The sequence below is a fragment of the Molothrus ater genome, chromosome 5 (genome assembly GCF_012460135.2).
Source record: "Molothrus ater isolate BHLD 08-10-18 breed brown headed cowbird chromosome 5, BPBGC_Mater_1.1, whole genome shotgun sequence".
NCBI lineage: Eukaryota > Metazoa > Chordata > Aves > Passeriformes > Icteridae > Molothrus > Molothrus ater.
This window is the reverse complement of record NC_050482.2, coordinates 522,289-538,688: the sequence shown is the minus strand read 5'-3', so window position 1 is coordinate 538,688 and position 16,400 is coordinate 522,289. Positions and strand designations below refer to the sequence as shown.

Here is a 16,400-nt window from a genome sequence, read left to right as displayed (position 1 = left end):
AGCCAGCCCGACAGCAGGGACACCCCTGACGAGGTGAGGGACACAGGGGACAGGGAGGGGAATGGGGCGGCCTGGCAGGGACACACAGAGGGACTCGGGGGGATCTTCTCCTTCCTTGCCCCTCTGCTCTTGGCACGGTGTTGTGGGGGGCACTGGGGGGTGCTTGGCACTCATGAAGGGGTGGTTTGGGACTTGGGGGGTGGTTTGGGGCACACGGGGTGGCTGGTTTGGGGCATGGAAGGGTTTTGGGGCTCAGGGGATGGTTTGGGGCACACGGGGTGGCTGTTTTGGGGCACGAGGAATGGTTTGGGGTGTATGGGACAGTTTCAGTCACATGAGGGGGTGGTTTGGGGCACAGGGGGATGGTTTGGGATCCAGGGGATGGCAATTTTGGGGAACTCGGGGGGTAGTTTGGGGCACATGGGGTGGCTGTTTTGGGACACGTGAGGTGGTTTGGGGCACATGGGAGAGTTTGGGACACATGAAGGGGTGGTTTGGGGCACATGGGTTGGCCATTTTGGGACACAGGAGGTGGTTTGGGACTCAGGAGTGGTTTGGGGCATATGGGAGAGTTTCAGTCACATGAGGGGGTGGTTTGGGGCACCCAGGGCGGCTCTTTGGGAGCACATGGCGGGTGGTTTGGGACTCAGGGATGGTTTGGGACACGTGGGTTGGCAGTTTTGGGTCACATGGGGTGGCTGTTTTAGGACACATGAGGTGGTTTGGGACTCGGGGGATGGTTTGGGGCATATGGGAGAGTTTGGCACACGTGAAGGGGTGGTTTGGGGCACATGGGGTGGCTGTGTTGGGGCATAGGGGGCGATTTGGGGCTCAAGGAATAGTTTGGGGCAACACAGGGGATGGTTTGGGGGATGGTTTGGGGCACCCGGGGCATGGTTTGGCACATACAGAGGTGGTTTGGGGCTCATGGGGATGGTTTGGGGCACATGCTGTGGCTGGTTTAGGGCACATGGGGGATGGTTTTGGGCACATGCTGTGGCTGGTTTAGGGCACATGGGGGATGGTTTTGGGCACATGCTGTGCCTGTTTTGGGGCATGGGGGGTAGTTTGGGACTCGGGGGATGCTTTGGAGCACAGGGGTAGCTGGTTTGGGTCTCGGGGGATGGTTTGGAGCACACGGGGTGTCTGTTTTGGGGCACAGGGGTGGCTGTTCAGGGGCACAGGGGTGGCTGTTCAGGGGCACATGCTGTGGCTGTTTTGGGGCACAGGGGTGGCTGTTTTGGGGCACATGCGGTGGCTGTTTTGGGGCACAGGGGTGGCTGTTCTGGGGCACATGCTGTGGCTGTTTTGGGGCACATGGGGTGGCTGTTCAGGGGCACATGCTGTGGCTGTTTTGGGGCACATGCTGTGGCTGTTTTGGGGCACATGCTGTGGCTGTTCAGGGGCACATGCTGTGGCTGTTCAGGGGCACATGGGTGTCTGTTTTGGGGCACATGGGGTGGCTGTTCAGGGGCACATGCTGTGGCTGTTCAGGGGCACATGCTGTGGCTGTTCAGGGGCACATGCTGTGGCTGTTTTGGGGCACATGCTGTGGCTGTTCAGGGGCACATGCTGTGGCTGTTTTGGGGCACAGGGGTGTCTGTTTTGGGGCACATGCTGTGGCTGTTCAGGGGCACATGCTGTGGCTGTTCAGGGGCACAGGGGTGGCTGTTTTGGGGCACATGCTGTGGCTGTTTTGGGGCACATGCTGTGGCTGTTCTGGGGCATATGCTGTGGCTGCTCTGGGGCACATGGGATGGCTGTTCTGGGGCACATGCTGTGGCTGTTTTGGGGCACATGGGTGGCTGTTTTGGGGCACAGGGGTGGCTGTTTTGGGGCACATGCTGTGGCTGTTCAGGGGCACATGCTGTGGCTGTTCAGGGGCACAGGGGTGGCTGTTCTGGGGCACATGCTGTGGCTGTTCAGGGGCACAGGGGTGGCTGTTTTGGGGCACATGGGTGGCTGTTTTGGGGCACATGCTGTGGCTGTTCAGGGGCACATGCTGTGGCTGTTCTGGGGCACATGCTGTGGCTGCTCTGGGGCACATGGGATGGCTGTTCTGGGGCACATGCTGTGGCTGTTCAGGGGCACAGGGGTGGCTGTTTTGGGGCACAGGGGTGGCTGTTCTGGGGCACAGGGGTGGCTGTTCAGGGGCACAGGGGTGGCTGTTTTGGGGCACATGCTGTGGCTGTTCAGGGGCACAGGGGTGGCTGTTCTGGGGCACATGGGATGGCTGTTCAGGGGCACATGGGGTGGCTGTTTTGGGGCACATGCTGTGGCTGTTCAGGGGCACAGGGGTGGCTGTTCAGGGGCACATGCTGTGGCTGTTTTGGGGCACATGCTGTGGCTGTTCTGGGGCACAGGGGTGGCTGTTTTGGGGCACATGCTGTGGCTGTTCAGGGGCACATGCTGTGGCTGTTTTGGGGCACATGCTGTGGCTGTTCTGGGGCACATGCTGTGGCTGTTCAGGGACCCGGGGATGCTCTGGGGCTCCCGGGCGGTCCCGCAGCCGCCCGGTGCCGGTGCCGGTGCCGGCGGGGCCCGGCCCCCCTCCCGCGGGCCGGGGGCGGCGGGAGCAGCGCTGGCAGATAATTGCTCTCCCTGGGGAGTTTTGTCTTCCCAACAGCCTCTAAATGTCACTCTCTGCCAAAGTGACGCCTGTCAGCCCCGCTAATTGTTTATGAGCGCGTCATGTTCCCACCTCCGGCCGCGCTCCCGCCCACCCGCCGGTGCCGGAGCGGGAGCGCGCAACGGGAACGCGCTCCGGGAACGGGAACGCGCTCCCGAGCCTGCCGTGCCCCAAAACCCCGGCGGGGCTGCGAGAGCTGCAAACCCCGCTCCCTTCCCGACCCGGAGCCTCCGTGGGAGCCCTCAGGGCCTCCATGGGAGCCGGGGCTGCCCCCGGAGCTTTTTGGGGACCCCTTTGTGGGTGTTCCTCCCCAGGAGTCGGTTCTCAGCAGAGTTCTGGGGGAGAAGGGGGCTCCCGGGGCACTGGGGGCCGCTGCCCCTGCCCCGCCCGGGATCCCCCCAGCTCACAGCGCCTCCCTCCCGGCAGCCCTGGGGCTTCCCGGCCCGCGAGTTCCTGCGGAAGAAGCTGATCGGGAAGGAGGTGTGCTTCACCGTGGAGTACAAGACCCCGCAGGGTCGGGAGTACGGCATGGTCTACCTGGGGAAAGGTGAGCAGGGACGGGCACCTGGGGACGGGGAGCATGGATGGGGACCTGGGGATGGGGAGCATGGATGGGGACCTGGGGAAAGGTGAGCATGGATGGGGACCTGGGGACGGGGAGCATGGACGGGGACCTGGGGAAAGGTGAGCATGGATGGGCACCTGGGGAAAGGTGAGCAGGGACGGGCACCTGGGGAAGGGGAGCATGGATGGGGACCTGGGGACGGGGAGCATGGATGGGCACCTGGGGAAGGGGAGGATGGATGGGGACCTGGGGAAGGGGAGGATGATGGGGACCTGGGGAAGGGGAGCATGGATGGGGACCTGGGGAAGGGGAGGATGATGGGGACCTGGGGAAGGGGAGCATGGATGGGGACCTGGGGAAGGGGAGGATGATGGGGACCTGGGGAAGGGGAGCATGGATGGGGACCTGGGGAAGGGGAGGATGATGGGGACCTGGGGAAGGGGAGGATGGATGGGGACCTGGGGAAGGGGAGCATGGATGGGGACCTGGGGAAAGGTGAGCATGGATGGGGACCTGGGGATGGGGAGCATGGATGGGGACCTGGGGAAGGGGAGGATGGATGGGGACCTGGGGATGGGGAGCATGGATGGGGACCTGGGGAAGGGGAGCATGGATGGGGACCTGGGGACGGGGAGCATGGATGGGGACCTGGGGAAAGGTGAGCATGGATGGGGACCTGGGGATGGGGAGCATGGATGGGGACCTGGGGAAGGGGAGGATGGATGGGGACCTGGGGAAGGGGAGGATGGTGGGTCAGGATGGGTAGGTTAGGATGGATGGGTTGCCTTGGGAAAAGGTGGTTCCAGGGTGTTTTACCTGAGAAAAGGTGGGTCAGGATGGGTTACCTGGGAAAAGGTGGTTGCAGGGCATTTTACCTGGATAAAGGTGGGTCAGGATGGATTACCTGGGAAAAAGTGGTTCCAGGGTGCTTTACCTGAGAAAAGTGGTTCCAGGATGTTTTTCCTGGGAAAAGGTGGCTCTGGGGGGGAGCACAAGGGGATGTTTGGGCTGTGTTGGGCTGTGCCATCAGCAGGAGGATGCCTGCCTGCTTTCCCATCACTTTTCCATGATTTTCCATGGCCCCCAGCTCTGGGAGGGCAGTGAGGGGTGTCCAGCCCCCAGGTTTCCAAGCTCCAGCCCTGCTCTCCCTGCTCCAGGAGCATTCCTGGGCTCAGCCTGGAATGCCCTAAGCACAAATCCAGCTGGAAACCCCCTTTTGGGGGATGCAGTGGGGAGTGGAGGTGTTGGGGTACGCTGTGGCAGCAGCTGGATGCATTCCCACTTCTCCATGGATTCCCAATTTTGGGAGAGGGGAAATGCCCAGTGCTTATCCCAGCTGAGCTGGAGCTCATGGACACAAGGAGCAGCTCTGGGTGAATTCCCACAGCTTTCCCTTCCCCATCCTTTCTGTTGTTACAAATCTCTTGCCTGTCTGTGGCTGAGATCCCAAAAGGAATTCACCTCAAGCATTCCGGGTGGGTTTTGGGGCTCTCCCTCCCTGTGTCCCCTCAGCCGTGGCCCTTTGGAGGCGCCAGCTTTGTCCCTGCCCAGAATTCCCGTGCCCTGGGGGTGCCAGGGGTGAGATCTGGGCTCCCAGCTCATCCTCCAGAGCCTCCCTGTTGCTGGGGCAAGGGGAAGCTCTGTGTGCAGCTGGGACAGCCCTGCTGTGGGATATTTGGGATACCAGTGGGATACCTGGGGCTTGGACACAGCTCCCAGGCACTGCAGTCCCGTGGGAAGGAGGGAAGGACCAGGCACTGGGAAGGGGCTGCTGGATTTTGGGGGAGGTCCCTGGGGAGCCCCAGTGGGGACTGGGGGGGTTGGGTGCCCTCAGCCCCACATCCCTGCGGACTCGGCTGTTTTCCATGTGGGAATGGGCTGGAAAGGGGGAGTCGGTACTGCAGGTGGGCTCCCTGTGGCACTCAGAGCCTTTCCATGGCACTCAGAGCCTTTCCATGGCACTCAGAGCCTTTCCATGGCACTCAGAGCCTTTCCAGGCACTCAGAGCCTTTCCATGGCACTCAGAGCTTTCCAGGCATTCCTGTGGCACTCAGAGCCTTTCCAGGCACTCCCATGGCACTCAGAGCCTTTCCCAGAGCAGGAGCAGGGATGGGCTCATCCAGCTGGGCTCGCTGGTCCCAGGCAGATCCCAAGGCCGGCAGGATGGGGCAGTGGGCTCTGCCTGGAGGGAGCAGGGAGCTCAGGATGGGGCAGTGGGCTCTGCAGAGGGAGCAGGCAGCCCTGGATGGGGCAGTGGGCTCTGCAGAGGGAGCAGGGAGGCAGCCCTGGATGGGGCAGTGGGCTCTGCAGAGGGAGCAGGGAGCTCAGGATGGGGCAGTGGGCTCTGCAGAGGGAGCAGGGAGCTCAGGATGGGGCAGTGGGCTCTGCAGAGGGAGCAGGGAGCTCAGGATGGGGCAGTGGGCTCTGCAGAGGGAGCAGGGAGCTCAGGATGGGGCAGTGGGCTCTGCAGAGGGAGCAGGGAGCTCAGGATGGGGCAGTGGGCTCTGCAGAGGGAGCAGGCAGCCCTGGATGGGGCAGTGGGCTCTGCAGAGGGAGCAGGGAGGCAGCCCTGGATGGGGCAGTGGGCTCTGCAGAGGGAGCAGGGAGCCCTGGATGGGGCAGTGGGCTCTGCAGAGGGAGCAGGCAGCCCTGGATGGGGCAGTGGGCTCTGCAGAGGGAGCAGGCAGCCCTGGATGGGGCAGTGGGCTCTGCAGAGGGAGCAGGGAGCTCAGGATGGGGCAGTGGGCTCTGCAGAGGGAGCAGGGAGGCAGCCCTGGATGGGGCAGTGGGCTCTGCAGAGGGAGCAGGGAGCTCAGGATGGGGCAGTGGGCTCTGCAGAGGGAGCAGGGAGCTCAGGATGGGGCAGTGGGCTCTGCAGAGGGAGCAGGGAGCTCAGGATGGGGCAGTGGGCTCTGCAGAGGGAGCAGGGAGCCCTGGATGGGGCAGTGGGCTCTGCAGAGGGAGCAGGGAGGCAGCCCTGGATGGGGCAGTGGGCTCTGCAGAGGGAGCAGGGAGCTCAGGATGGGGCAGTGGGCTCTGCAGAGGGAGCAGGCAGGCAGCCCTGGATGGGCAGAGCTCCCCGTGGCTCCGGGGTCTGCGGGTGCAGGGCTGCAGAGCCCGGCATGGCCGCTCCTCCCCGAGTTGCAGCAGTGCCCCTGCCCGCCCAGGAAGGCTGGAGCTCCCTCCGTGGGGGCTCCTGGGCTCAGCTGGATGTGCCCAGGTGGGCAGTGCCTGCTTGGAGCCCTGTCCCCAGCCCATCCCAGGCCATCTGCTGCACCCTGGCACATCCCAGGGAACTCCTCCCGTGTCCCCATGGGGCCCAGGCTGCCCCAGAGGGCAGTGGGACCCTCAGGGCTGCCAGGTCCCACAGATCCCGGGGTGTCAGAGTTACCTCTGTGCTCCAGGAGCGTTTGGACAATGCCCTCCGGCGCAGGGTGGGATTTTGGGACGTCCTGGCTCTGGATTGGTGATCCCTGGGGGTCCCTTCCCACTCAGGACATGCCATGATGCACTCCTGAGCTCCCACTGTGCCAGGGAGGCCCTTTGGGATGGGGATCCCATCCTGCAGAGGGAGGGATTGGAATCACAGACATTTTGGCTGGGAAGGACCCCCGAGATCCAAGACCATGGAATCCAATGTTTGATTTGGAGCTTGGGTTTGGGGAGCTGCTGCTCTGCTCTCCCCTGAGCCGCCCTGCAGCCAGGGCCATCCTGGGGCCCGTGGGCAGGGAGTGAGCCCGGGAAGGGTTGGGATGTTGGGGCCTCTCTGGAGCCATCCCCATCCCTGCTCCAGCCCCGCCTGGAGCGGCGCGGGCGGGAGAAATGAGGCAGAAAATGTTTCCTGATGAAGTTTGTCAGGGTTTAAACACCATTAATGTGGGAATGCTGTGACAGATTCCCTGCAGCAGCTCCTGCCTGGGGAGGATGGAGAGCAGGGAGCTTGCAGGGGGCTGGGGACAGCAGGGGAGGCACAGCCAGGCCGGGTGCCAGGTGCTGCCCTGGGGTCAGCCCCAGCCCCTGGGGCGCTGCAGAGCTGGGAAGGGCCCTGGGGGTGCTGTGCCAGCGGCTGGGCCCGAGCCCGGGGGGGCAGGGGGGGCCGATGGGCCCTGGGCTGTGGCAGCCCCAGCGTGGGCACGGCCCCAGGGCAGGGACTGTGCCCTGTGCTGGGCCTGCCCAGGGACCCCCTGGAATCCTGGGGCAGCTCTGGAGAGCCCTGGAGGGGCTGGAGTGTCCAGGGAATGGAGCTGGGAAGGGGCTGGAGCCCCAGGAGGGCTGAGGGAGCTGGGCAGGGGCTGAGCCTGGAGCAAAGGAGGCTCAGGGGGCCCTGGTGGCTCTGCACAAGTCCCTGCCAGGAGGGCACAGCCGGGAACAGGGACAGGAGCAGAGGGAACGGCCTCAGGCTGGGCCAGGGCAGGTGAGGTTGGACAGCAGCAGGAATTTGCCCATGGAAAGGGGCTCAGGGAGCCCAGGCTGTGTTGCCAGGGGAGCTCTGGGGTTGTTGCAGCACTGCTTACCTGGGATTCTGGGAATGCTGCCCCATTCCCGTGTCCCTCTGTCTCCTCTCACCTCTGCTCCTCTCCTCTCTCAGACACCAGTGGTGAGAACATTGCTGAGTCCCTGGTGGCCGAAGGACTGGCGTCCCGGCGGGAGGGCATCCGAGCCAACAAGTGCGTGCTGATCCCATCCCGATCCTGATCCTGATCCTGATCCCGATCCTGATCCCGATCCTGATCCTGATCCATTCTGATCCTGATCCCGATCCCAATCCTGATCCCATCCTGATCCCGATCCTGATCCTGATCCCATCCTGATCCTGATCTCGATCCTGATCCTGATCCTGATCCTGATCCTGATCCTGATCCTGATCCCATCCCAGCCTGATCCCAATCCCGATCCTGATCCTGATCCCACCCCCATCCTGATCCTGATCCCAGGCTGGTGCTCAGGCACGGAGCCCCTGGATCCCTCAGCTGCAGGGGCCAAGCCCTGCTCCTTGGCTCCCGAGGTGCCCACATCCCACCGGCACCTCTGGGGTGTCCCCTGGGCTTTGGGGCTGTGCAGGGGCTGGCAGGGGCTGCCTCCTTTCCTGGGATGCAGAGACACCTGGGCTGTGGAGCAGAGACTCTCTGGGAGCCTCCAAAGTCACTCCTGGGGTGGGGTTGAGTCCCCTTCATTCCCAGTGGAGAGGAGGTGCTGGGACACGGCTGGTGCTGGATCTGGCTGGGTGATCCCTGTGCCAGCAGAGCCAAGGCTTTTCCTGGGCTCCCTCACATCCTGGGGCGTTGGAGAGGGCTGCAGCTGTGGGGACAGGATCCATTCCAGAGGTGCAGGACACTTCCAGGGCAGGGTCAGCCTCCTTTGTGGGGTCACGGAGTCCTGGAATGGGTCGGGTGGGAAGGGACCCCAGAGCCCCTCCAGTGCCACCATGGCAGGGCCACCTCCCAGTGTCCCAGGCTGCTCCAGCCCCAGTGTCCAGCCTGGCCCTGGGCACTGCCAGGGATGCAGGGGCAGCCCCAGCTGCTCTGTTCAATATCCCTGAGTTTGTTTGGCAGGACTGGTGCCAGGGCTGGGAGGGGGTTGTGGGCACTTTGGTGGCCCCTCAGTGGCCGCCTGTGCGTGCAGGGCCGGGCTGATCCCTGGAATCCCATGGAATCCCATGGAATGTGCCTTCCCTGCTCTCCCAGACTTGCTCTGCCCTGCTGGGAGCCGGGAACGCTGCTGCCTCTCCCCCGTGGTGCCCAGAGCAGCCTCTGGAGGGGTTCCCGGGCTCTCCTCCCCATCCATGGCAGGAGAGGCGCTTCCCGCTGCATTCCCACTGGGATGGGCGGTGGGAGGAGCTGCGTTGGGTCGGGCGGGGATGGCCCCGGAGCGCCCCGGAGGCTGCGGGGCTGAGTGCGGCGTGCCCTTAGCCCCGAGCAGAGCCGGCTGGCCGAGCTGGAGGAGCAGGCCCGCAGCGCCAAGAAGGGCATGTGGAGCGAGGGCACGGGCTCGCACACCGTGCGCGACCTCAAGTACACCCTGGAGAACCCCCGGCACTTCGTGGACTCCCTGCACCAGAAACCCGTCAATGGTAAGGGTGTCCTTGTGTCCCCCTGTCCCCATGTCCCGTGTCCCCAGCCCAGTGGGCTGAGCTCCGGTGTCACTCTGCAGCCATCATCGAGCACGTGCGGGACGGCAGCGTGGTGAGGGCCCTGCTCCTGCCCGACTTCTACCTGGTCACCGTCATGCTCTCGGGAATCAAGGTGAGCCCCTTTCCTCTGCCCCGTTCCCTCTGCCCAGTTCCCTCTGCCCCATTCCCTCTGCCCCATTCCCTCTGCCCCATTCCCTCTGCCCCATTCCCTCTGCCCCATTCCCACTGCCCCGTTCCCACTGCCCCGTTCCCTCTGCCCCATTCCCTCTACCCCATTCCCTCTACCCCATTCCCTCTACCCCATTCCCTCTGCCCCATTCCCACTGCCCCATTCCCACTGCCCAGTTTCCTCTGCCCCATTCCCTCTGTCCCATTCCCTCTGTCCAATTCCCCTTGCTCAGTTCTCGCTGCCCAATTCCCACTGCCACATTCCCTCTGCCTATTTCTTTCCCTGTCCGACCTCCTTGGCACCTGCAGCTCTCTGGGTCCCAGGCTGCAGCAGGGAGGGGTGGAGGGACATCCTTGTCACCTGCTGCACCTGCGGTACCAGGCTGGGAGCAGCCCGAGGTGTCACCGTGGGGTGGGGACGGGTGTGGCTTGGGTGGGGCTGTCAGACACCCTGGTCAGGATTGTGCTGGGAGTTCACGGGATCCAGGGATCCCTGAGGCTGGAAAAGCCCTCCCAGCCCATCCGTCCCAGCTGTGCCCAATGCCCACCCTGTCCGCAGCCCAGAGCCCTGAGTGCCACCTCCAGGAATCCCTTGAACTCCTTGGGCAGCCCCTTCCAATGTCTGATCACCCTTCCCATGGAGAAATTCCTGCTGTTGTCCAAGTTCAAAGAACCACAGACTTGTTTGTGTGGGAAGGGACCCCAGAGCCCCTGCAGTGCCAGCCCTGCCATGGGCAGGGACACCTCCCCCTGTCCCAGGCTGCTCCAGCCCCAGTGTCCAGCCTGGCCTGGGGCACTGCCAGGGATGCAGGGGCAGCCCCAGCTGCTCTGGCAATCCCAGCCCAGCCAGGAATTCCTCATTGCCAAGATCCCATCCCTGGCTGCCCTCTGGCACTGGGAGCCATTCCCTGGGTGCTGTCCCTGCAGGCCTTGGCCCCAGCCCCTCTGCAGCTCTCCTGGAGCCCCTTCAGGCCCTGCCAGGGGCTCTGAGCTCTCCCTGGATCCTTCTTCTCTCCAGGCTGGGCATTCCCAGCTCTCCCAGCCTGGATCCCTGGGAACTGAGGGGCTCCAGCCCTGCAGCAGCTCCAGGTCCCTGCTTAGGGCTCCCCTGAGCTGGAGTCGGTCCCTGTTTCCCAGGGCAGCCATAGGGCTCTGTCCTGACACAAATTCCCCAATTTCAGTCCCCAAAACACCCCTGGAGCCAGGGAATGGAGGCAGCCTGAGGTTTTGGGTCCATCCCATGCCCTGACTGTCCCCGTGTCCTGCAGTGTCCCACCTTCAAGCGCGAGGCTGACTCCGAGGTCCCGGAGCCGTTCGCGGCCGAAGCCAAATTCTTCACGGAGTCACGGCTGCTCCAGAGGGATGTGCAGATTGTCCTGGAGAGCTGCCACAACCAGAACATCCTGGGCACCATCCTGCACCCGGTGAGAGCTGGCACGGGCTGGCTCCGGGGGCTGGGGACACTCTGGGGTCACAGGCTGCTCCCAGTGGGGGAACCGGGACTTGGGTGGGTTTGGGATATCCTGGTCCGTGTGAGGAGGGCAGAGCCCGGGGGTGTCACTGGGATTTGTGGGTGGGTTTGGGATATCCTGGTCTGTGTGAGGAGGGCAGAACCTGTGGGTGGCGCTGGGATTCATGGGCTGTTTCCCAGTGGGTTTGGGATATCCTGGTCCGTGTGAGGAGGGCAGAGCCTGTGGGTGGCACTGGGATTTGTGGGTGGGTTTGGGATATCCTGGTCCGTGTGAGGATGGCAGAGCCTGTGGGTGGTGCTGGGATTTGTGGGTGGGTTTGGGATATCCTGGTCCATGTGAGGAGGGCAGAGCCCGGGGGTGTCAGTGGTGAGGTCTCCAGTAGCACTGGGAGCTCAGGGGACATTGAAGGGGCTGTGCAGGTCCCCCAGAGCAGGGCCAGGGCCAGGGGGGTTCCTGCTGACCCCGAGCCCTCTCCTGCTCTCTGCAGAACGGGAACATCACGGAGCTGCTGCTGAAGGAGGGCTTTGCCCGCTGTGTGGATTGGTCCATCGCCGTCTACACCCGCGGTGCCGACAAACTGCGCGCGGCCGAGAGGTGGGATGGGGATCCTGCTGATCCCTCTGCTCCCTCGGTTCCCTCTTCTCCTGCTGCTCCCAGCTGATCCCTGTGCTCCCAGCTGATCCCTCCGATCCCACTACTCCCAGTGCTCCTGCTGATCCCACTGTTATCAGTGCCCCCAGCTCATCCCGGTGCTCCGAGCTGATCCCATTGCTCCCTGCTGATCCCACTGGTCCTGCTGATCCCATCTGCTCCCACTGTTAGCACTGCACACAGCTGATCCCAGCTGATCCCAGCTGATCCCACTGTTCTCACTGCTCCCAGCTGATCCCAGTGCTCCTGCTGGTCCCACTGATCCCAGCTGATCCCAGCTGATCCCATTGTTCCACTGCACCCAGCTGCCTCCATGGGGTGCCCAGAGTGACTCCAGCCCCATGTGGCTGATCTGGGGTGGGATTGATGTGATCTCCCCTCCATCTCTCCCGGGTGCTTTGCTGGGAGTGCCACCCTTGGCACGTCCAGGTGTCCCAGCCCTGATGTCCCACTGTCCCCACCCCGCCAGGTTTGCCAAGGAGCGCAAGCTGAGGATCTGGAGGGATTACGTGGCCCCCACGGCAAACCTGGATCAGAAGGACAAACAGTTTGTGGCCAAGGTGAGCGGGGCTGGGAAGGGACATTTGGGGACCAGGGGCACAGCACGGGGTGCCCAGCTCCCAGCCTGGCCTCTCCATGGGTTTGCACAAACCCCAGAGGGATTTCCCTGGGCTGGATCACGGCCGTGGATCCCAGGGTGCTCTGGGATCCCCAGCAGGGCTGCAGTGGGAAGAGGTGCCAGGAGAAGGGAGGGAGCCCTGAGAGAGAGAGAGAGGGGCTTTGGTTTGTGGGCACGGACTGGGGGCGTCCTGGCACCTCACTCTGGTCAGGCGGGGCCACGGGGATGGGATTGCATCTCAACTGATTCCTGATCCTCTGGGGGAATGGCTGCCCCATGGATCAATTCCTGATCCTCCCAGGGATTGGCTGCCCCATGGATCAATTCCCAGTGTTCCCAGGGGAATGGCTGCCCCATGGATCAATTCCTGATCCTGCGGGGGAATGGCTGCCCCATGGATCAATTCCTGATCCTCCCAGGGGAATGGCTGCCCCATGGATCAATTCCTGATCCTCTGGGGGAATGGCTGCCCCATGGATCAATTCCTGATCCTCTGGGGGAATGGCTGCCCCATGGATCAATTCCTGATCCTCCCAGGGGAATGGCTGCCCCATGTATTGGTTCCCACTTCTCCCAAAGGCTGGAGATGCTGCTGAGCCCCTCTCCTGGGGGGTGTGGTGTGTTCCCTGCCCATGGGTGCCCAGCAATCCCTGCCCATGGGTGCCCTGGCAATCCCTGCCCATGCATGCCCAGCAATCCCTGCCCCTGGATGCCCGGCAATCCCTGCCTATGGGTGCCCGGCAATCCCTGCCCCTGGATGCCCGGCAATCCCTGCCTATGGGTGCCCTGGCAATCCCTGCCCCTGGATGCCCGGCAATCCCTGCCCATGGGTGCCCAGCAATCCCTGCCCATGGGTGCCTGGCAATCCCTGCCCATGGATGCCCGGCAATCCCTGCCCATGGGTGCCCAGCAATCCCTGCCCATGGATGCCCGGCAATCCCTGCCCATGGATGCCCGGCAATCCCTGCCCATGGGTGCCCAGCAATCCCTGCCCATGGGTGCCCGGCAATCACTGCCCATGGGTGCCCAGCAATCCCTGCCCATGGATGCCCGGCAATCCCTGCCTATGGGTGCCCTGGCAATCCCTGCCCATGGGTGCCCGGCAATCACTGCCCATGGGTGCCCAGCAATCCCTGCCCATGGGTGCCCTGGCAATCCCTGCCCATGGATGCCCAGCAATCCCTGCCCATGGGTGCCCGGCAATCCCTGCCCATGGATGCCCAGCAATCCCTGCCCATGGGTGCCCTGGCAATCCCTGCCCATGGGTGCCCAGCAATCCCTGCCCATGGGTGCCCGGCAATCCCTATCCCAGCACAGATCCAGGGGCACAGCCGGTGCCGGAGGGAGGTGAAGCAGCGCGGGCCGGTCCCGGTGGGATGCGGGATCTGGGCAGGGCCGGGCAGGATCCGTGGCATCGGCCCCACTAGATGGAGCTGCCGCCTCGCCCAGGCAGCGGCCGCGGCTCCCGAGCCGCTGGAATTTCCCTGGGAATGGGCAGCAGCCACATTTCTTGGAAAGTCGGCCTGGTCCCTGCGCAGGGTCGGATCCTTCCAGCTGCTCCGGTCCTGCTGGGATCGGGATCATGTCCCAGCAACCTGGCCTCGCCTGGGTGCTCCTGGGGGGATACAGGAATGGGATCAAGCCTGGCAGATCCTGGGGAAAAGCAGGAATGGGATCAAACCTGGCAGATCCTGGGGGGATGCAGGAATGGGATCAAACCTGGCACCTCCTTGGAAAAGCAGGAATGGGATCAAGCCTGGCAGATCTTGGGGAAAAGCAGGAATGGGATCAAGCCTGGCAGATCCTGGGGAAAAGCAGGAATGGGATCAAACCTGGCAGATCCTTGGAAAAGCAGGAATGGGATCAAACCTGGCAGATCCTTGGAAAAGCAGGAATGGGATCAAACCTGGCAGATCTTGGGGAAAAGCAGGAATGGGATCAAGCCTGGCAGATCCTGGCAGGGAATGCAGGAATGGGATCAAGCCTGGCAGATCCTGGGGAATGCAGGAATGGGATCAAGCCTTTGGCAGACCCTGGGGGTCTCTTGGATGCTGGGGGTTGAATGGAGCAGAGATGGAAAAGCTCTGGAGCTGCCAGGACAGCCAGGAGCTCCTGTAGCTGCTCAGAGCTGATCCCTGTGGCAGTGCTGGCTTGTGTCCTCTGGGATGAGGTTGGGAATGGCTCCTGTGCTTGCTCCGGGGCTCAAGTGTGGCTGGGACAGGAGCAGAGCTCCCCAGAACCTGCCCAAACCAGGGAGGGTGTGCTGGGCATTCCCTGTGGGAGCAGGGCAGGGACACCGAGCTCGGAGGGGCTCCGGGAGGCCGGAATTGAGAGCCCATCCCTCGGGATGAGGACGTGGCTGTCCCCTCCCCTCCCCGTGGCGGTGACAAATGGCACCTGGGCAGGTGTCCCGTGGGCACGGCAGGGCCGCGTGCCGGCGCTGGAACGCTGGGAAGCGCCGCTGGCAGCGGCTGTGCCAGGAGCTGTGCCAGGAGCTGTGCCAGGAGCTGTGCCAGGAGCTGTGCCAGGGCCGTCAGTCACGCTCCGCTCAGCTGCTGGAGGGGGCGGCTGGATGCTCCCGGCGCTTCCAACACGCCGTGATTCTGTGGGATAGCAGCAGGGGGGCCCCCCCAGGCTCTGGAGGGGGATGTCCGGGGTGGCTTTGGGATCAGCAGCATCTCGCCCCCATCCCCAGGAGCGGTGGGGATCCAGCTTTCCCCTGGGAATGGTGGGCACCGACCCCCGGCGCTGTGGAGTGGGATCCCCGTGGGTTGGGGGGCAGAGTTTGCAGGATGCTCCCAATTCCCCGGCTCTGCGGGGTCCCTGGGAGCCCCCAAAGGCAGCAAACACCGTGTCCTGCTTTTCGGGGAGGAGACTGGAATTTCCCCGCCTGTTGGGTCGCTCCTGCTCTTCGCACGGGGCTCTGGAATTTGGCCTTTGGCAGCCGCAGCGCCCCCGCATTTCGGTGTCACTTTGGGGGCTTTTTTTTCTTTTTGCCCTCGCCCGGAATCGCAGGCGGCAGGGAGAAGGAGGGCAGGTGCCCGCAGCTGGGCCCGTGTCCCGCTCCCCGGGGCTCGGCCGTGCCGGTGCCGGTGCCGGGTTCGGGCACGGAGCGGGCGGGCAGGGATGGCGCCGCAGCCGCCTCCGTGCTCGGCACAGCGGGGCTCGTTCGCAGCGGCAGAGCTGACGCAGGAGCTGCTGGAAGGGGCTGCGAGGGGAGGGGGAGGAGGAGGAGGAGGAGGAGGAGGAAGATCCCAACCTGCCTTTGCACCGTTGATCAACCGCGGCAAATCGGCTCCGGCTAATTTTGGCTGCGGCTGCCGGCGCTGGGCTGGGCTGGGCTGGGCTGGGGGAGCAGGGGAGGCTCAGCCTCTCTTGTGGGGCTGGTGCTGGTGAGGGGCGAGGAGAAAGCAGAGGAAGGGAAATGTCAAAGGGGCTGGAGGCTCTCTCCCGAAATCCCTACGTCAGCTGGTCTGGGAGCAGCGGGATTTGGGACACGCTGCGGAGCCGTGCCTGCGCTGGGCTGGGCTGGGAGCCATCCTCTGCAGGGGGGGCTGCGGCAGCGCGGGCTGGGGGGCTCCAGCAGCCCCGGGCCGTGTCCCGCCCCTGCTCCCGCCCTGCCACGCTCCTGAGCCCGGCCCGGCTCCTCTGATCCTGGCTGTCAGTCCCTTTGCTGGGAGCTCTGGTCACGGCCAAATCATCCCAGAGCTCGGGGGGATGTGCCAGAGCCGAGCCTGGGAGCTGCTCCTGAGCTGAGCTGAGCTGAGTGCCAGACCCTGCAAAACCCCTCTAAAGGACATTTTCGGGTGGGGGGACACTCGAGCCACTCCTGGTGCTGGGCTCTGGCTCCCCAAGTGCCACCGTCCTTGTTGGGGTGCAGGAGGTCACCCTCAGCTTTGGGGATGCTCCCTGTGCATCCCAAGAGTGGATGCTGTCCCAGGAGCACAGCAGTCAGGAGCTTTGGGAGTGGGGACATGTCCCCGTGGTCCCCAGGCATGGGGGTCCTTGTCCCCAGCTCCCAGGGAAACCATCCCTAAAAGTGGAATCCCAGCACCCTGAGGTCACATCCCGGCACCCCTAGGGTCACATCCCGGCACCCCAGGGTCACCTCCCGGCACCCCAAGGTCCCCGGATCTCAGCCCTGTGGCTGCTCTGTGTCTGTCCCT

General features: G+C 64.1%; 1 protein-coding gene across 1 annotated transcript in view; it reads left to right on the top strand.

The window, feature by feature from the left end:
* The window catches only part of LOC118698183 (staphylococcal nuclease domain-containing protein 1), a 79,675-nt gene that overhangs the window by 4,733 nt on the left and 58,542 nt on the right, over nt 1-16,400 (top strand). The window contains exons 3-9 of the mRNA XM_036401291.2: nt 3,056-3,176; nt 7,783-7,861; nt 9,104-9,264; nt 9,345-9,436; nt 10,761-10,916; nt 11,452-11,558; nt 12,085-12,175. Coding sequence (XP_036257184.1) covers nt 3,056-3,176; nt 7,783-7,861; nt 9,104-9,264; nt 9,345-9,436; nt 10,761-10,916; nt 11,452-11,558; nt 12,085-12,175 — 807 coding nt within the window. The remainder of the gene's footprint in view (nt 1-3,055; nt 3,177-7,782; nt 7,862-9,103; nt 9,265-9,344; nt 9,437-10,760; nt 10,917-11,451; nt 11,559-12,084; nt 12,176-16,400) is intronic.